Source organism: Delphinapterus leucas, chromosome 10 (genome assembly GCF_059928025.1).
Source record: "Delphinapterus leucas isolate spDelLeu-1000000601 "Yukka" chromosome 10, BTC_Dleu_Yukka2, whole genome shotgun sequence".
Classification (NCBI taxonomy): domain Eukaryota; kingdom Metazoa; phylum Chordata; class Mammalia; order Artiodactyla; family Monodontidae; genus Delphinapterus; species Delphinapterus leucas.
In genome coordinates, this window is record NC_143138.1 from 86,088,907 (window position 1) to 86,109,003 (window position 20,097).

General features: G+C 48.4%; 1 protein-coding gene across 5 annotated transcripts in view; it reads right to left on the reverse strand.

The window, feature by feature from the left end:
• The window catches only part of EIF4E3 (eukaryotic translation initiation factor 4E family member 3), a 320,442-nt gene extending 300,985 nt beyond the window's left edge, over window positions 1-19,457 (reverse strand). For 2 of the 5 annotated variants that reach the window (XR_016394486.1, XM_022572564.3), the window contains exons 1-2: window positions 19,209-19,457; window positions 4,468-4,540 (exon numbers count right to left, since the gene is read on the reverse strand). Coding sequence is in view for 4 of the 5 variants with exons in the window: in XM_022572564.3 (XP_022428272.2) it covers window positions 4,468-4,540; window positions 19,209-19,381 (246 nt within the window). In the remaining variant the exon portion in view is untranslated. The remainder of the gene's footprint in view (window positions 1-4,467; window positions 4,541-19,208) is intronic. The other 3 variants (XM_089918163.1, XM_089918162.1, XM_022572563.2) reach the window with 2 other exon arrangements.
• Window positions 19,458-20,097: the final 640 nt, after the last annotated feature.

Consider the following 20,097-nt stretch of genomic DNA (forward strand, 5'->3'; position numbering starts at 1 on the left):
GAAGTGACTGAATCACTTTCACTTTACAAGATTTAATCTCCCACCCCACCTGCACAGCGGCTTCCACTGCCAACATGCCGGCAGACAGGATCCAGGTACTCTGACTTCAGTTCTGTTTCTGCACAACTGGGCTGTGACTATAATGTTGATCCCATCACGTACCCCATGAATAAATTAAATGACAGCTACATAATCCTGTTATTCTCGATACTAAGCTTCACTAAACAGAACTATGAAGTAGACCTGCCTGCAGGGCTTTCCCCCTCTTTTTTCAGGAGGGAGTTTCTCTCTTTCTTCCCTCGACCCTGTCCCTTCACCCAAATGGTTCACTGCAGGTCATTCTATTGCAGGATGCCACCCACCGTGGGCTGCCCTGCTGTGTTCCAGGGCAGTGATGACTTTGAATCAATCTTTCTATCATTCTCCATTATCGGTCCTGACCTATAAAACCTCTCCTCCCAAAAGGGACAGCCCTCCTTTCCCAATGATTTGCAAAGCAATCTGCTGCCCTACCTTAATGACCTGCAAGAGCACAGGAGCTCCACAACCTTCTGATAAGGGATGATGCCTTGATATCACCGGCCATACACAAGTACAGAAGGAAGATTCTCTTCATTTTAAGAGATTGTATCTATATTTCTCTGAAGACCTTCTGTTTATGATAAATGATGCTGGATATCCATTTACAGAAGAAATACGAAGCTTCTGTTTTCCGTAAATTTAAGTAAAAAGTCGGTCAATTTATGGGACCACTGCATAGGACATAGAACAACAGGACAGACACAGTGTGGCAAAACCTTGAACGTGATACCTGAGGTGGGTTAGAATGCTACACAGGAATGAGTTTTCAGGGCTGGAATTTTGGTCTTGTGGTAGCAAGGGAGGATCCCCTGCAAATCGTTACCTGGCCGGTAACTCCCTTCTGCCACAGGTAAAATCAGGCTTGGTCAGAAGCTGTGTCCTATTCCATGCTGCATGCATTTAGGACATAAAAACACAGAAGAAATGTGGAAAACTTTGAAATGTTTACGAAAGAGTAAAAGGAATCAGTAAGTGCCTGGAAAACACATCTAGATGAAACATGGAATTTTCCAAGAAAGGCAGGTAAGTAGGGAACAAATTTAACTCCAACCAGAGGGCATTACTGGTGGCTGTGATGAGACTGTCCTCAGCAGGGGTCAGTGGGCCGAGACACAGGCCTCCCTCACTCCTCAGTCAGGGTGGACCAAAAGCAAGAGGATGGACCTAGAAAAGGAGGGAGTTCCGGTCCCAGAGCACAGCGCGATTGGCTGTTTCTGCCACTTTTCGGGCCACTTACCTCCCAGCCTCAGCCCCTCCAGCTAATAAATGGGGATAACAATTCCTCTGCCACCCCCATCAGCATCTCTGATTTGCTGAGGGCCTCAAAGTACAAAAAGACGTATTATTCAATATGTCCTTATGGAAAGCAATCATTAATACCACATGATAACTACACTACATCTAAACATAGATGAGGGAAAAACAGACACGATTAGGGACGTAATTTTTTAGTGCTGACGGAGCAAGAGTTCAAGAATCCACACATATAACCACAAAATGAAAAGACAGTGGGGCAAAGGCATATCCTCAAATGACTTTAAAATCAGCACCCAGGCTAGTTCTCAAATACTAAGGACTATTCACAGATATTAAGGACACAGCCTGAAATCCCCAAACTCATCGACAAGTTAAATACATTTTCATAAGTAGAGGTATTCACAGTGGTATAATCTGGGGAATAACTGCTTGAAATAAATCATCTAGAAGTAGTGGTACACAGCTTTGTGATTTAAAACATGACTGAGGAATGTACAAGAAGATGTTCCAAAAAAGTAGGCAAGTAACGGCAGACGCATTCATGATTATTCTCCAGCACCTACTGGGTGCTTTTTACGTCCTTGTGCCATTTCACTCTCACCTCACGATGCAGTTGGTATCACAATTACACCCATCTTAGAGATGAGCAAACAGATACAGAGAAGCAACTTGCCTGAACTACTAAGTAGCAGGTGTGAGATACCAACCCAGGCGGTGTGACCACCCTACACCCAGGCCCACATCCTCCCCGGTCAGCCAACGAAGCTGAAGTGTAGTATCCAACCTTCTGTAAAAGCTGCCCACAGCTGAGGGCTTACTAAGTACCAAGCACTACCAAGAACTATGCAATCTCATTTAACCCTCACTCAACCCTCGGGAGGAGGAACTGCTACCATCTGTTTTACAGATGAAGGAACGGAGGAGGACAGACTCATCGGAGATACGACAGAACTTCCTGACCCCTTGGGGCAGTGTTTCATTATCACCCCCCTATGTTGAAGGAGCCCTTTTCCTACTCACTTTCTTGTGAAACTTTAATACCACCAAGAGACTATGTATCTATTTACGTACCGCATGCCTATCTGTGCTTTCTACATAAAAACAGCATGATGTTTTTTGGCCACGCCAAGCATCGATTTTTGCCGCCATTGAGGACGTGTGGTTACAGCTTAGCAGACCATCATGTGAGCAGTCTGCTGTGACAGCAAAGCGGTTCACTTATTAATTTCTCATTCATGCATTTGATCCTTCAGTACTTATGGAGTGAAAGGAACCAAGCACAATACAGCACTCCATTTATATGAGGTTCAATAAAAGACAAAGCCAATGCATGGTGACAGAAATGCGAATAGCGGTTGCTTCCTGTAAAGGACTGGTAGGAAAAGGGCACGAAGAAAACCTTCCTGACAGGATGGAATTTTTAAATCCTGATCGGGTGATAGTTACACGTTTGTGTATCTTTGTCAAAATTTATCAAACTTCTACACTTAAGAGACCTGCATTTACTGAAAAAATTACATCCCAATGAAGTTTTTAAGAAGGTATTTCCTAGTATGTGCCGGCCTGGGTACTGTAAATTGGTCCCTGAAGACCCTATGTCACTTGCTGCCAGATACTAAGGCTCAACCAATGCTCTGTTGTCATCACACAGGGTCAGGGAAACAAACCAATCCCTCGGTGTAACTTTACCAATGTCTTCCTGGAAACCCAGGCACAGCTGTGATGTGGATCCAATGTCACAATAGCATGGGAAAAGTCTAATGAGGACCTCAAAAAAAAAAAAAAAATCAGTGGGCTCTAAGGACTTCTACATGAGGACAGGCTTTAGAATCAAGTGCTCTGAGGTTTACACAGCGGTGCTGGGAAGAGGTAACAAGGTCCATAACGTCACCACGGGGAGAAGTGAAGGGGACCCGTTCCTGGACTCTGAGAGCATCTGTCCCTTTGGACGGTGGCCCACGTGCTGTCTTGTGACACTGCTTGTACTTGGCACTGAATGCTTATTTACAACAGCACTGTTATTCTGCTCTCCACATGCTTAGGTCATTTTCTCAAATAGTTCAGAGACAGCCTGTGGTAGGGACTGCGTCTTTACACCCGGCTTAGGGCCCTCTGTGGCCACACGAGGCACTTTACAATCAGATTCCTGGGGCTGCATAACCATGAGTACTAAATTTCCTGAACCAGATACTGGGAGAAGTGTCTGAAAAAAGATCTCTGCACAACTCCTGTGCAAGTGAGAGGCTGCCGAAGAGACACCGATCTATTGGAATTTCTAACACATTAAAAGACTTAAGGGCAGAACACACAATTTAAAACTGGCCCTTCTAGAAAATTCAGGACACACAGTCAATGCAAGTATGAAGCAGCCTTAACAGGCTTATCATGTGTACAACAATGGAGGGGGAGAAACTTGATAGAATTTGCTTTGGAAGAAAATAGTAATGTGATCAACTAAATAAACCAGGATTTTGTTTTCTTTTGTTTTGTTTTTTTAATGTTCATCCTAAGAGTTGTGTAGAGAAAGAACTAAGAGATCTAAGAGCTTACATTTGCTGACAACCTACCACGTATCAGGTCTCCTGCTAAGCCTGATAAAGACATCATCTCGTCCGGTCCTCATACCCACCCATGGAGGCAGGTGCTACCATCACACCAGTCTTACACAAATTAGAGGGCTGATCCCTGCCCAGTTTAGGATGATGGAATTTGAACGTGGAGTAGGACATGGGTCCGAGACCTTCCACTTTCAGGCTCAACACTATCCTTCCCTGTGACTTTCATAAGCTTGCAGGTGGTGTCAGGGCCTCTCACCGATGGCAAACAGAGCCCAGAGAGGGAGCGGCTAAGCTGGTGCTTAAATGAGGACACAGAGTGATATCGTCAAAACCACGCCAGAGTCACGAGGGTCTGGGAGACGGTAAGGTTCCACACGTCACCAAGAGAAGAGCGGGCCACTCGGGCATGTGCTCCGCTGGCCTTTGGGGTAGATGTGGCTGAGGGCTGCTCTGCCAGAGTGGACATGTGAGCTGAGGTCAGGGCACAGCCCCGGGTGGGCGCTGCCAGCACAGCACAGGTCTCAGGTTGGATGATTAACTGTCCCACGAACAGCAGGTTTCTTGATCTTACCTGTACCGTTTGTACTGTGTAGATTTTCTTCAGATTTGACGCGCACTCAGCTGCTGTGGCACCAGGGAGGGATCTAAGCAAACAAAAGCAAAAGAGCAAAGAAACAAGGAAAATGTTTCAGTGTTTGTGAAACATTCCACAGTGTAATGTAAGTCTGCAGGTCTTCACACAAGTCAGGTCTGAAACCACAGAAGCGGACACTTCTGGGATGCTAGTTAGAATTTAAAATGGGAAACTCCTACTTTGTCAAGTCAGGTGCTCGTGTCTCCTAAAAATAAGCATATTTATCCTGTGGAAGTTTAACAGGAAAACTGGAAATGTAAGAAAGACATTGGAAACCTTAAAATCACATTTTAAAAAATACAAAAATAACCATGTGATAGCCAAGCCTTTTGGGCCTAGGATCCTGGATAAGAAACTGGGCCTGTTGTATAGATGACAATGACAATGCAGGGTCTTCACCGGGTTATATGATCAAAAAATTTGTTAGTTCCTTGGTGGTAAATATTCAAGAACTCTTGGGTGACCTTTCGCCAACTTTAAGAAAACATGATTACTAAAAGTCACCCTTCGCCTCACTTGAATTTGCACGTGTTTCCAAAACACCTGCCTTTAGAAAATACTTTCCGTTATTTTCTCGGGCTGATTTAATTAGCTCTGCTGAACTCTGCGGTCAGAGAACATTAATCTTTAGTTTGCCATATGTTCCACTAGATGGCAACATACTACCAGCTTATTCACCAGAGGAGTCATCCACTGAGACGGGCTTCACCCAGCACCATGTCCTGGGTTTGGAGGTAACAGGACATGGTGTCTTCAATCTGCAGAAGTGAAGCCTCTCCATCCTTGCTACCTTTCCTTTCTCCCTATACTGAATTAGCAGGTCTTGCTCAGGAATGTTGGGGTCCAGCTACATCAGGCCTCAGGTTGAAAAACTCAAGTATGCTTGACAGCCCCACGTCTGGCTGTAAGAACTAAGAGGCTGGCGGTGAGGGGCAAGCACCAGCTCACAGCTGACCCACCAGGGTCTGGAATCTGTAAAAGGAATGCTCTCTACCAGCCACTGACCCTCCGAGACACAGTCCCCAGGGGACCTCAAGACGGTGAACTTCCTGGCAAGAGATGTGCACAAAACTGAGCCAGCTCAGAGGTGGAGGGGATGGCAGAGCAGAGGGCTAGGCCCAGGTGTGGGGCAAGCATCAGACACCAGGGGCAGAGCTCTGCAGACTACAGTCCCGGAATTATGGACCTGGGTGTTGAACCTGATATAAAAAACGCATTTCTGAACACCGCTCCCTAGCCTGGAGGTCACAAGGAAGCATAATTACGGACTAGTGTGGAGGCAAACAAGGGACCCTGTTGAGCAGGTGGAGTCTGACTAATCAATCTTCCCCAAAGCACCAGGTTTACAACTCTTTTCTAGTTATTATGAGTGTGCCGGACGTTGTCTGACAAACGCAAACCCACAATAACCACCATGACTGCATTCTACCGCCAGACCCGAAGCCTCAAGTAGCTACGTTACAGAACGTGATGAAGAGCGAGGCGCTGGGTCAGCACCTGTGACGGTGGCGTCTGACCCACGATGCATCCGTCGCTCTCTCTGGACTGCCCGGGGAACTACAGTATTGACTTACATAGATACTAATTTGCTATTTGATACAGGTTTTATGCTGTCTGGGGGGTTTAAATTACAAAAGGATTGGGGGAAAAAAACTAAAAAAGAAAAACCCAAACCTTAACCTTTTCTGAGTAGGTTTTCACGTGAACAGTCTATTGCCTTTACATGAAAATCATCTACCGGCATTTATCCTAATACTGACTTTTCTTCCTTTGAAGCGTTTAGCTGACTTCTCCACCAAATATGCCCAGAAGATATACCCCTGGCTGCCCAAAGCATATAGCAGAATATAGACAGGGTTCTTTCCCTAATGGGGTTGGGGGACAGGGTGGTATAAGGATCCAAAGGTAGGAAATGTCCATTGCACTTTTTCATTTTTAAAACTGTGTATTTTGAATTTTTACTAATTGTTTTTTTTTGCGGTACGCGGGCCTCTCACTGTTGTGGCCTCTCCCGTTGCGGAGCACAGGCTCCGGACGCGCAGGCTCAGCGGCCATGGCTCACGGGCCCAGCCGCTCCGCAGCATGTGGGATCCCCCCAGACCGGGGCACAAACCCACGTCCCCTGCATCGGCAGGCGGACTCTCAACCACTGTGCCACCAGGGAAGCCCGAATTTTTACTAATTTTTAAAGCTACCATTCAATTTATGATGGTTTAGCATGAGTATAATTTGTGTTCACCTCATACAACATGATGTCAATTTAAGCAAATAAAACATGAGAATACCACCATTTCACCCAGAAAAAAATATCACTGATAAACCTTTGCTTTATATGCCTCTTTTCAAACGCCTCTGACTCCACGTTCTGGTCTTTTACTCATATTCTAGTGCAGGCGGTAATTATACAAAGTCATTTAGGTCTGTTCAGTTTCACTGCTCTAGGTTTCTGAAGAAACCTCTGTAGTCTCCAGAGTCCAGGGAGGGTTCTAGCATGAGACAAGGAGGCAGCGCTTCGTAGGACAACACTGCCAGGGGCTGACGTGCATGGACTGAATTCTTGCTTGTGTGCTCAGCAAGTCAGCTTCATCACAGCACTGAATCCTCGCAAGCCTGCGTATTCAGATGTCATTATTACTTCTTACCATTTTACAGCCCAGCAGCCCAGTGCCTAAAGAGGTCTGATAAGGTGTGGCCTCAGGACACAAAAACCTGATTTGCATACAGGTGACCTGAGACTTCCTGCTCTTTACCCCTCACTGCTAAACTGTCCAGTCAAGCCATATACACACTTTTTTAAAAAAATAAATTTACTTATTTATTCATTTATTTTTGGCTGCGTTGGGTCTTCGTTGCTGCGCGCAGGCTTTCTCTAGTTGTGGCGAGCGGGGGGCTACTCTTCGTTGCAGTGTGTGGGCTTCTCATTGCGGTGGCTTCTCTTGTTGCACAGCGCAGGCTCTAGGCACGTGGGTTCAGTAGTTGTGGCTTGCGGGCTCTAGAGCGCAGGCTCAGTAGTTGTGACGTACGGGCTTAGTTGCTCTGCGGCATGTGGGATCTTCCCGGACCAGGGCTCGAACCCGTGTCCCTTGCGTTGGCAGGCGGATTCTTAACCACTGTGCCACCAGGGAAGCCCCTACACACTTACATTTTTTAATGGAGTTTTGTAATTGACTCTTGGTGTGTTCTCATCAAGGCGGCCGTTTTTGCTGAATCCTACTTTTAATACAAGATTGTGTCCACGTTATGTTCTTCGAATAGTCTTTCCATCAGATCAAGGCAGAGAAGGTCCTCACTAAAACCAACAGGATCACGCTCAACAATAGCTCTATTCTGCTTAACACCTTAGGATGCTGATGTATTGATGTTTGAAAGGAAATGTGTCAGCTTCTATGGAAAAGGACTTGCCTAATTTTTTTTTAAACATCTTTATTGGAGTATAATTCTTTACAGTGTTGTGTTAATTTCTGCTGTATAACAGAGTGAATCAGTTATACATATACATATATCCCCATATCCCCTCCCTCTTGCATCTCCCTCCCTCCCACCCCCCTTAGCCCACTCCTCTAGGTGGTCCCAAAGCACCGAGGTGATTTCCCTGTGCCATGAGTTGCCTCATTTCTTAATGAAGGAGGTCGGATTCTCTAATTTTCAAGGTTCCTTCCAGGTGGTGGACAGTTTTATGTATATCCAGGTGTCAAAGTAAGAAAAATACTGTCAGAACTTCTGACAGTAGTGAATCGTTGGCTGGCTTGGCCAGCGCAAGGAAAGCCATTCTCCTGCAAGCCAAATCTGATCCAGACAGTCACTAGAAAACACTAAAAAGCCTATACCTCGTGCCTGAACCTCAGCCATCCTTAGCAAACAGAACAGGGCCATATCCACAAAATCAATTTTAAAAGGGAAAACAAGCCGAGATTCGTTAAGTGATCTGCCTTGTAAACAGGTCAGTCTGTACTGGACTTGCTGATTCAACGGTGAACTGGAAGCTGTACCATCTACAGTTACCGTTTCTTAAAGCAGCAGTGCAGGCAGCTGCTGGCAAAGCTGCCGCCCCGGGAAGCAGGCAGCCGGCAACCCTCTCTTCCCTGTTCCTCTAACAGAGAGTTGCAGAAACTGGGAGGGAAGTGTGTGTAGTGGATTTCAGTGAAAGAGACTTTTTTTTTTTTTTTTTTTACTGGTATCAAACATACAGTACATTCTCACATCTTTAAAAAATTCTTTTGGCTTCCTTCACATTACAAACCCAAACCTCTCAACAGAACCCTAACCAAACCCTCTCTCTGCAGACCAAGGGTGCTCATCTAGGTAGAGGTGATGGGGCCTCTGAGGAGAAGACATCTGGCAATATCCAGAGACATTTCCGGCTATCACCACTTGAGGGGTGCTGCTGGCATGCAGTGGGCAGAAGCCAGGGCTGGACAGGATAGCACCCACAACAAAGGGTGATCAGGTCCAGAATGGCAAGAGTCCATGCTGAGAAACCCTGCCGTACATGTGCAACAAACAGCCTAAGAAGACCTATAGTCTATTTAATCACCAAAGATTCATTGCACACCTCTTTTAGCTGACGAGGAGACAGCAGTGCTCATTCGAGACGAAGCCCTTGTCCTCATGAAGCGTATGCTCTAGAACTGGCACCCCTGCCTCTCTGAATTTCCCAGATTCCTGAAGGCAAAGAAACAATGTTTAGGTTCCTCTTTGTTGGCCTGGGAGGCAGGAAGTGTGAGAGAAAGTTGAGGGAGGAATATACCAGTAATATAACGTTGAATGTATCCATTCCTGGAAGGCTATACGGCCAAAGCTGTGGACAATCGCTGAACCAAGGAATCAGGACCTACTTTCACATTCTTTGAATACTATGTCACCCTCTCACAGTACACAGCTGGAGCTGGGAACACAGCAGTGGAACAAGAAACACCTCCTGGTGGATCAGGTTAAGGAGTTTGAAATGTTCCACTAGGAGTTTCCCCTCTGATTTAATGATAGTAATATAGTAATGGCTTCCTTTTACTGAGCACGTACTATATGAGAGGGGTTTGCATATAGATCTCTAATCCTTACAGCAAGCTTGCCAGGTTGGTATCATTATCTCCATTTACAGACTAAGAAACAAACTCAGTGAGCGTGTTTTTGAGGAGCAGATCTGGGTTCTTTCCCTGGTCTCTCTGGCTCTGATGCCCACGATCTTCCTCTTGGATGAGGACGCTTCTCAGTAAAACACCAAGCAGTCACTGTGAGCATGGGTGGTCACAGATAGCACATCTTCTGCCAAATCCCCCTCTCAGCCCTTCTTAGGTTATCTACTCCATCCTTGGGCCCACCCACTGCCCTTGCCACTCACTCTCTCCTCCACCACCACCACTCATTTAGCCACACTGCTGGGGGGGGGGCAGGGGCTGGGGGGCAGAAGCAGAGACGCGGGACAGGGTTAGACGCCACCAGAACCCTTGGCAATAACGATACCCCAAAACGTGATACAAGGAACACAATTCGGGAAGAACGCATTTACAGGTCATCATTTTCTGAGGCTGGACATGAGAGGCAGATAATTTACCAAACAAAAGCCAAGCTGGGCTGTGGCAGGAAGGCAGGAAAGCAGAGGGCTTGAGAGGATGGTCTTTGAAATCGACAGAACTGAGTTCCAGCTCTGCCAGCCACCCGCTGTGTGCCAAGCCTTACTCTCCTGACCCTCGCTTCCCCTTTCTGAGAATGGTCTCTATCCCTACTTAGACTGCAAGAGCTAAGGCACATAAAGTGTTTACACAGCAACTGGCATCTAACAAGCAACAGTGGCTGTCGTCACCAGCGGCAGCAGCAAGAGCACAAGAGGAACAGAGGGGGAAGCCATCACAACTAAGAGACACCAAGCACATTTTCTAATCTGTGGGACCGAGGGCAAAAATCCCAAGAAGTCTGTGAGAGTGACACAGAGCTGAGAAACCCCTGGGTCCATCCTCAGGAAAGAAGGCCCATCCGGTGCCAGTGTCTCTGGGCTTAAGGCCGCAGCTGCCAGGAGCTGCTTCCACTTGGACCTAGCGAATCCAGAAGCTGTTATGGTTAAGGCAGGAGTGGGGAGGGGTCCTCCGAGGTCCGCCAGATAGACGATTAGTGTCAGATGTCAGGGGAGCTCTTAACGTTACAAAACCCCCAAGTCCAGCTCTCTAGAGCCCCTGTGTGCCTTCAACGTAATCACGGAACTAGAGCAAATGCATCTTAAGGTTCTCTATGCAAAACTGGTTAAAATCCCTTTTCATTTGGGGAATTAGGAGAAGGGAGGAAGTTCAATAAGTTGGACCAACTATTCAACTTAAACGGTTTCCAGGCACGTAACCACCATTTGCATGCAATAATTCAATGTGTTATTTACAAATCATCTTTATCTGTTCATTAAAGCAGGTTCCTGAGAATCTTGCCAAGAGAGAACTCATTTAGCTCAACTTGAGTCTGAGATGCTTCAAAGCATTTTTATCCTCTCTCTTATTCAAGAGGTACTTACTGTGCTCCCAGTAGGTGAAAAGATCACACATCGTGTGCTACATGCATGCATCGTTAATTAAACACTGTGAGGTAAATAACGGTTGCAACCCCACCCTGCAGATAAGCAAACTAAGTCTCAGGGTGGCGACTTGCCCAAAGGCTCACAGTTGGCTAATAGGCGAGCTGGTACTTGAACCAAGGGTCCCTGGCAACCCGGCTCTTTGTCAGGAGCCTGGATTAATCACTTCCAGCAGGACGCCCTACGCTGCTCGGTGCTGCGGACACAACGCGGCACCAAATACATTCTCAGCTCTGCTGCACCTTGCAACCCTCAACCCTGACTTCACAGCAGTCCAAACGTGCCTTCTCCATTAAACCCCACCTGGGTGCTGCAGGCTAAGCTCAGGAATAAAATTCACGGGGACAGATGCCTTTGTCAGTACCTCAGAAATTATCTTAACCATTCCTTAGCAGACCACAGCAACACCTACCAGGGACCTGGATTTCTGGAGATGCGTCCTACAAAGGAAAGAAGCTGAAAAGGTTTCCCCAAACCCTGCCCACATCCCTGCCACTTATATTCCATCAACCAGCAGCATTACCTGGGAGCTTGTTAGAGCTGCAGAGTCTCCAGGCCGCGCCTGACTCCTGCTGAATCCCAGGTGATTTGTCTATACATTAAAGTTTGAGGTTTGTTGATTTATATCATGTAAAGCAAATCACCATAAGAAACGGGAAATAAGAGCTAATGGAATATAGACAGCAGCATCAGAAAAATGTAAAAAAAATCATCATTTTCACAGATGCATTTTTTTCATCACCCAAAGAGATGATTAAGACGGGGTTATCATTAAATGTGAAGGACAATCCTATAAAGGCACTTAAACATGGGTTTTAGGTGGGGCTCTCTTTTTCTCTGCCAATTTGAAAGCAGGGGGTCCTTGGCTTAATTATCTCCTGTGACACTGGCCCCTAGTTTCCTTATTTGAGAAATTCAGTGGCAGGCCCAGATGACCTCTCAAGTCCTGCCCAGCTCCCATATTTGAGGATATGAAATACGGGAGAACTGTGTCCCATTCACTGTTCATATGCACAGGGAAGCAGTGTTCACTGGGGTGAGGGATGCCAGTGCTTTTTGGGGTCACACAGTCCTTACTCCAAATCCCGTTTCTGTTCTATGTTAGCTGTGTGACCTCAGGCAAGTTACCTGTCCGCGCCTCAGCTGTCTCATGTGTAAAATGTTGCTGGTACAGCCTACTTCAGTACTGTGAGGATTCTGTGGATAATTATGTACAGCTCCAGTCTAGTGCCCGGTGCACTGAAGTAAACAGCTGTGAACATTAATAGGTTAAAGTGGAAAAAAAAAAGTTTAAAACTTTACATATGTTACAGGATAGCCAAGTTATGGATAGACATGCCCAGGGCACATGCACACAATAAACTTTTGGTGAAAAAACGAATGATGACTTCACCTTATATGAGAGATCAGTTCATTTCAGCCAAGAGAATAACCTAAACGGGGAAAATTTTAAAGCCGGGGATATGTCTCCTAAAAGCCCGTCGTCTTGTTGAATTTACTAACATCAGGCTCAGCTGCCACAGAGAAAATCTGCACGAGCCCAGATACTTGATGAAGGGGGTGCCTTGTATATCATTCACGCCATTAAAGATGACTTCATTTTAATCACTTTTAAATAGATCTGTGGCTTGTGGCTACACCAGCTTCCTGTTTGAGAAAGGGTCACCTGCAAAAACGGGCCAGGGCCTATTCATGACATTTAATAGTGCATCTATTGAAACTATCTAAATGCTTTATTTTTGCAGGTTTATTTGATTTTTGAATTTTTTCCCTTCTCTTGTCTATTGTCACTCCTGGCCTGTGAGCTCCTTGCCGGTAGCAACTGGGACTCTTTTCATCTCGATATCTAATTAATCCTTTAGTACACGAAGGCTGGGTGAAAGAGAAGTGTTAACAGTGTTTCAGAGCTGACAACGGAACTAAGAAGGGCCAGGTCACTGAAGTCTTGCCAGCTGTCTTAGGTTTGGAAATAAGGAAATGGCCTCTGTAATCCTGAAAGCAGGAAAATGTATTTTCGAGAAGCTAGTACCAGGTAGGGACCAGGAAGCTTTCTGAGTGAGGACGTTTAGGACCTTTAGGCCTGTCCGTATGAAGCAGCTACTGACCCACAGTGGGACAGGCTGTGATCCCCTAGGTCAGGGCCTTTCCCTGCCTGAAGTAGCCAGAACGCCTTTGCCTCTTACGAAAAATAAAATCCTGGCCATTAAGAGAGCTTGTGGGTTCAGAACGGCAAGAATGGGGAAAAAGGGTAGGAAAAGTCGAAACTCCAGCCACTTTCTCCCTGTCACCTACGGCCTTCCATGCAGCTCCCTGCCCTCACCTAGACCCAGTAGGCCGCTCTGGGATGAACAAGGATGATTTGCGGATCCTCTTTGTCAAGCCTGGTCCCACCCCGCCTCCATGAGACGTGTTCTTATGGAGACACCATTGGAACACACTTGAACGTACTCCACCCTGGAAGGCGGGTCCCTCTAGAATTCAGTACCTGGCCGAACTCTTCACTGATGCCACTGAAGCAGATGGTGTGTGACCTCCTGGGAGGCCCAGGCCCATGTTGTCATCTTTGCACTCTCAGTACCTACAACAGTGACTGGCAACTAATATGTTCCGTTAATCTCATCAACAGGCAGTGCAGCAGCTGTGAAGTTTTAGCACCTGAGGCATTTGTTCCAAATGCACATTCTACCCCAGAGGTCTGACGGAGCAGGTCTGGGGCAGGGACAGGAGCCTGTATTTTTTAACGCTGACTGGGCGGAGCTAAGTCCTGATGGGGTGGGGTCGGTGGGCCACGTAGTGAGGGCCCACCTTTGCGATTCAAAACACGAGAGCACAAATACTCACTAGGTACCTCCCCTGCACACCAAGGCGCACTCCGGGAGCAGACGCGAGGCAGTTGTGTGTCTCGTGGTCATGAGCGAGGGAGGAGGAATTAACGATCCTTAATACAAATACAGGCTATAAAAATGCGGTAGGACCACAAAGGAGGTGGGCTTAATCATGCCTGGGCCAAGCGCTCTGAAGGACAATTATAGAGGTGGCAACTCAAGAAGGCCTCGAAGGATGTGTGGCAGCTTTTTAGGTAGACGAAGGGGAGGAGGGCAACCCGAGCAGAAGGAACTTCACAAGACAAATCTCAGAGGCTGGCAAGTCCATGGTTTATCCAACAGAAGGGCCAGGCGTTTGCTGTTGTTACCAGAGAGAATGGGCCGACTGAGCGGTATAATGGAGTTGGGGAGACATAGGTGATGAAGCTGAAAAGGAGGTGGGTTTCACATTAAAAAGAGCAATACAGAAGTTTCTACCACAAAAGTCAGTCAGAGCTGCTGGTAAAGGTAGGGGTGCAGACCCACAATTCCACCTGGCTGGAGCACACAACCCCACAACAGAGGCACCCTTAGGTGGTGAGAGACAGAGTCAAAATCCACTGCCCTGGCAGAGGAGAGGGGCAGGGGAGTTTTGGAACGACGAGACCAGGCGTAGTTTAGAAGGCTAAGCTGTGAGCCCAGGTCGGGGAGGCTTGGGGAGAGACAAGCTTGGGAGCAGGACGCTAGAGAGTGTGACTGGGGCTGGAGGGGCCCAGGATGTGCAGAGGGAGGGACACGGAGAGGACGGGACGGCTTAGCCTTGGAGCAACGTCAAGTACAGAGCTGGACGGGGAAGGGTACGTGAGACAGAAGGGGATTCCAGGTAGGATGGTGCTGGTGTTGACCGTAACAGGGTAGGTCATGTGTGTCCAGAACTCAGGAGAGAGGTCAGGGCTAGGATGCAGATTTGCAACTGATAATTAGAGTAAAACCAGCCGCCACAGGAGAAGGGAAAGTCACTGTGGGTAGAATTCAAGAGCCCTCTAAATATTTAGTGTGGGCTGAGCTGTCCTAGGCTCTGATCTAGGAGCTGAGGACAGAGTGGTGGGGAAAAGAACCCTGGGAAGTGGACATTCTGGAGAGAGAAGACAGACGAACAGTGCTAACCCTACAGAGACAACAAAGCAGGAGCAGGGCCTCGGGGAATGTGTCAGGAGATGCAGGTCATTTTCTATCAATGGTCAGGGAAGGTCTCGCTGAGACGATGACATTCGAGCGGAGACTGGGAGTAAGGGAAGCGCAGACCCAGCAGGTGACTGAGGGAAGAGCATCCCAGGAGGAAGGACCCCCAGTGGCAAAGGCCCATGCTTGGGATGATGGAGAAAGAGCAAGGGGTCCAGCAAGCCAGAAGGGCCTGTGCAGTAGGGAGAGTGACAGAGAGACAGCAGGAGAAAGGTGTAACAGGCAGGGGCAGGACATACTGCAGAGTCTCACGGGCCACGATAAGCACTCTGGCTTTTGCTCGCAGAGGACCCGGGAGCAGAGAAGTGACATGTCTGAACTGTGGTATTTAAAGGGACCGCTCTGGCTGCTGTGATGGGAATGAACTGTATGGGGCAAGAGCAGAAGCAGGGAGAGCAGTTAGGATGCTCTTGCCTTCATCCAGGTGACAGATGTGGTGTGGTCCAGGGTCTGGGATGCAGGTGGTGAGAATACATTGGATGCTAGATGCATTTTGAGCGTAGAATCAATAGCATCTGTTGTTAACGGATGTAGCAGGAGGAAGAAGGATGGGGAAGGGGATAGAAAAGAGGGGGAGGTAAGGAGGAAGAGGAAGAGAATCACAGATGACTCCAAGATTTGGCGGGGGGGCGATGAACAACTGGAAGGATGGGGTGGCTGTAAACTGCTCTGGTCTGAAATGACACAGACGAAGAAGACAAGGTGGGGACGGCAGCCGAGGAAGTGGTTTGGCACGTGTTGAGTAAGGATGTGTATTAGACATCCACATGGAGACGGAGAGGAGGAGCTGGATGCATGAGTGTAAGGTTTTGGGAATCACCAGTGTACAGACGCAGCTGAAAGCCTTGTGACTGGATGAGATCACTGGTGTGGATGGGAACAAGAGAAGAGGCCTGAGCACTGAGCCCATGCATAAAACTTAAGAGGACAGGGGAGGGTCATCATGAGATGAAAACAAAGCAGTCAGAGGCACACAAACAAGAGTGGCCTCCAAGAATCAAGACAGGTCCGAGTTTTACATAGCCAGAAAAGGGGAGGAAAACTCTTCATCCTACACCCCCAGCCAAAATTATCCCCCAAATGTTTGAATCCTTAGCCATAAAGTCTAATTAAAAAACAAAACAAATAAAGACTTACTGGAGTTTACTACTGAAACTGCAAATAACTCTACTGGGGGGACTCTCAAATTCATCCATGATGGGAATAAATTAGGATGCTGGCTTCCTCACACTGAATTCAGACAAGTTGCTCTGGGGAACCACTGATGGGCGAACGGGTGGTAATCAGGGAGCACTGGATAACAATTTTAGTAGTTAGCATTTACTGTACACGTATTCTATGCTAGGACACTTGTTGGTATTTTACATTCATAGCGCTCATGTAGCCCTCAGAATATCCTATGATTATTTATTCCCATTTCACAAACCATGCAAGTGAGGCCTAGTGAGGCTAGAACATTTGTTCACCGTCACAGAGTAGGCTGGAAGGTAGGACAGGCCAAGAGGTAGGTGCCAAAGACTTTCAAGTAGCAGGAGACCTTTGGATGGTGTGGTTCTCAAGACTGACGTCATAGGCGGCAGACATCAGCTACCTGAGGTGAAGGCTGCCCTTGGAGGGCTCTCCTGAGAGCCTTACCACCCTCTCTACAATCTTGTTTCTCTGGGGGGGGAAAAAGATACAAGGGAACCTCTAGAACACAATGTGTTCACAACTCCGAGGGAAAGAGGGGCACCCTGCACCTCCAGAGAAGTGGAGAAAGTTCAATAGTAGCTATGGGATGACGGATCAGGCAAAATGAATTCATATGTGCAATGCTGGAACTAAATATTATTTCTAAATTAATACAGCCACTTCTGTTGAAGATTTGGACATGGTGGCAGTAACATGTTTCATTTGATTACTGGCTTTCAGAGAACAAAAATGTGCAAACACACAGTAGGAAGGCTATAGTCTGTCCTCACTGGAGTTACCGTGGTTTTAACTTAAAAGATACTAAATATTCTTTAAAAGTTGTGTTAAGCTACAAAGATATATTTACAACACAGGGAATAGAGTCAAGATTTTATAATAACTATAAATGGAGTATAACCTTTAAAAGTTATGAATCACTATATTGTCCACTGTGTAACTTACATAATATCGTACATCAACTATGCTTCCAAAAAAAAAGATACCAGATATTCTTTAAAAGTTGTGTTGCTATATAGTATTAGTATCTTAGACCATTCTTAAAAATGTTGTGCCTGTAAGGAGACTAATTTTTGACCTGTTTAAACACACTCTGTTGATACTGTTTCCAGCAGCCCACCAGTATCCAATGGTCCAGAGGTCCAGATTTAACACCTTGAAAACAGATACCAGGTAATAGCAATTACAACACACCTTTGAAAACAAAGACACACATGATTTCATTCTGCTACAATTTGCCAAAACCATTCTTGTTTTGACAGTAAAACGCTCTTAGCATCTCATAACTAAAGTGAAAATATTAAAAATAAAAAAAACCCAACAGACTCACTGTATCTTACCCACCCCCCAACTTCTCTGTGTCCCCAGAAAAGACAATGACTCCAAGTGTCAGTTCTTGTAGATGGGTGCTAATTCCAACAGGAAGAAAGGAATGAGCTTGTCTCCCTAAGAAAAGATGAATATTACTTTTTAAAATTCTTGCAGGTATTTTACGCAAGGCTTTTAAAAACCAGATTTGCGGGCTTCCCTGGTGGTGCAGTGGTTGAGAGTCCGCCTGCTGATGCAGGGAACACAGGTTCATGCCCCGGTCCAGGAGGATCCCACATGCCGCAGAGCGGCTGGGCCCGTGCGCCATGGCCGCTGAGCCTGTGCGTCCGGAGTCTGTGCTCCACAACGGGAGAGGCCACAACAGTGAGGAGCCCGTGTAAGGCAAAAAAAAAAACAAACCAAAAAACAAAAACCAAAACAAACTAACAAACAAAAAACAGATTTGCGTCTACTGAGTAAATTTCACAGCAAACGGACACACCCATGCCTCCCTAACAATTAACCATTGAGATACAGTGTCATCAAAACTTCCATAAGCTCTTGGGACAACCCTGAAGTGTCATCCTTGGGCACCGGCTGGGTGACAGATACTACGAAGGAACTTTGCAATTCATCCATTTATTCATCGGTCAAAAATTTCTTGCGCTCCTACTAGGTGCCAGACACAAGTTCCTGCTCACAGGCCCGTAACAGAGGGGGAAATGTTGAGGGATTGAGACAGATGGAAAAATAAACAGTTTCCTACACAGCACAACTCAGTAGCATTATGAACTTTATGAAGAAAAACAGGGAGGACATGAGTGAAGGGAGGGAGGAGGGGTGCTAACTTAGATGCGGCAGTCATGTAGGCATTTCTGAGAAGGTACCTGAGCTGTCCCCTGAGAAAGCTATAATTGTCCCCACTTTACCAACAAGGTGAGGCAGGGCTCACCACTGAATCCCCAGCGCCTAGCAGGCGTGTGGGTCCACAGTAAGTGCTCAAGAAATAGCTGCCCAGTGGATGAGAAAGATTTCAAAGGCTGCATCGGTGGACGGGGGTAGGCGCCCGCTGTGCCATAGTAATACCACCTCCGCACACTTCCCAGGGGGCTGGTCGACCTTCCCGAGCGCTGTCACGGCGAGGGTCGTGTCCCGAGTTCCCCAAGAGCCCCGTGGGGGGTGACCAGGACAGCATCACTCGCCTCACTTTACAGCGAGGGCCGATCACCCCCGACAGGCCCAGCATCTCCCCCTGCCCAGCCAGGATACCCGCCCGCTGGCGTTTCTTCTACGGAAGGAAAGAAAGAGAAAAAGTGCTGCCGAAACTTTGGCGACTGCGTGTTTTCTCTCCCGGCCGTGAGGCGAGGCCGCCCGACAGCCGCTCGCGTCGGCCCAAAACCCTCGGCTTCCGAGCCGGCTCTGCGCGAGCTCGCGCGGCGGGGCCGGCGCCCGGGGCCCGGGGCTGGGGGCCGGGCCGCCCGAGCTCACCCGGCGCGGGGCGGGGGATGTGGGCCCCGAGACAAAGCGGCGGCGCAGGCCCGGCGGGCGCACGGCGGCGGTGGCGAGCCCCGCGACCCACTCACCTGTCGAGCCAGAAGGTCCAGGGCGAGTGCAGCGGGACCCCACCCGGCTCGGGCCGCAGCTCCGAGAGCTGCTGCAGGCCCAGCGGCGGCGCGGTCGCGGTGGCGGCGGCGGCGCGGGGCCCCGGTGCTGCCCGGGCCCCGGAGGGGGGCGCGGCGGCCGGGGGCAACGCCATTTTCTCCGCCCCGCCTGAGAGACCGGCGGACGCACGGACCGCGGGGCGAGCAGCGGCTGAGTCACCCAGGCTCCCGCCCGCCCCGCCGCGGCCGCCCCGCCCCGCCCCGCGCGCGCCCCGCCCCGGCCCGGCCCTTCGCCCGCCCGGCCTTGGAGCCGCGCCGCCGGGCCGCCCGGGCCCGGGCCGCCTGGGGCCGCCGAACAAAAGCACTGCCCACGCGAGTGGGGGGCCGATTCGGCGCAGGCACCGACCCAGCGTGCGGGGACTGACGGACTCGCGGGTCTGGGGGAAGGCAGAGCAGCGGCGGGGACGGATTCCAGGCTACAGGGGTGGGAGGAACAGAGGAAGGGTCAAGCGGTGGGTTCTGCAGCCAGACAGGCGGTGAGCAAGACGTATGGGTGGGCTACAGAAAGATGGAGGGATGGAGGGATGGATGGTCCAGTGGATGGAGTCTCAGACCCACATGGTGGGAGGGGAGGAGGGGTGGACAGACATACCAGCAGTCTGAAGGATGGGTGGGAAAGCTGGCAGATGGTAGGAGGAGGGGTGGAGGGATGGAAGGGCAGATGGAAGCACAGTTGGATGTGAGAGACAGATGCCCGGGGAACCGCTGGCCAAATGAATAGAGACTGGAGTGCCCAAGAGTGCAGAAAGAAAGGGTCAGACAGACAGAACCAGGACCACTGACCGGGGGATGAAGTTGTTACAGGTCAGTT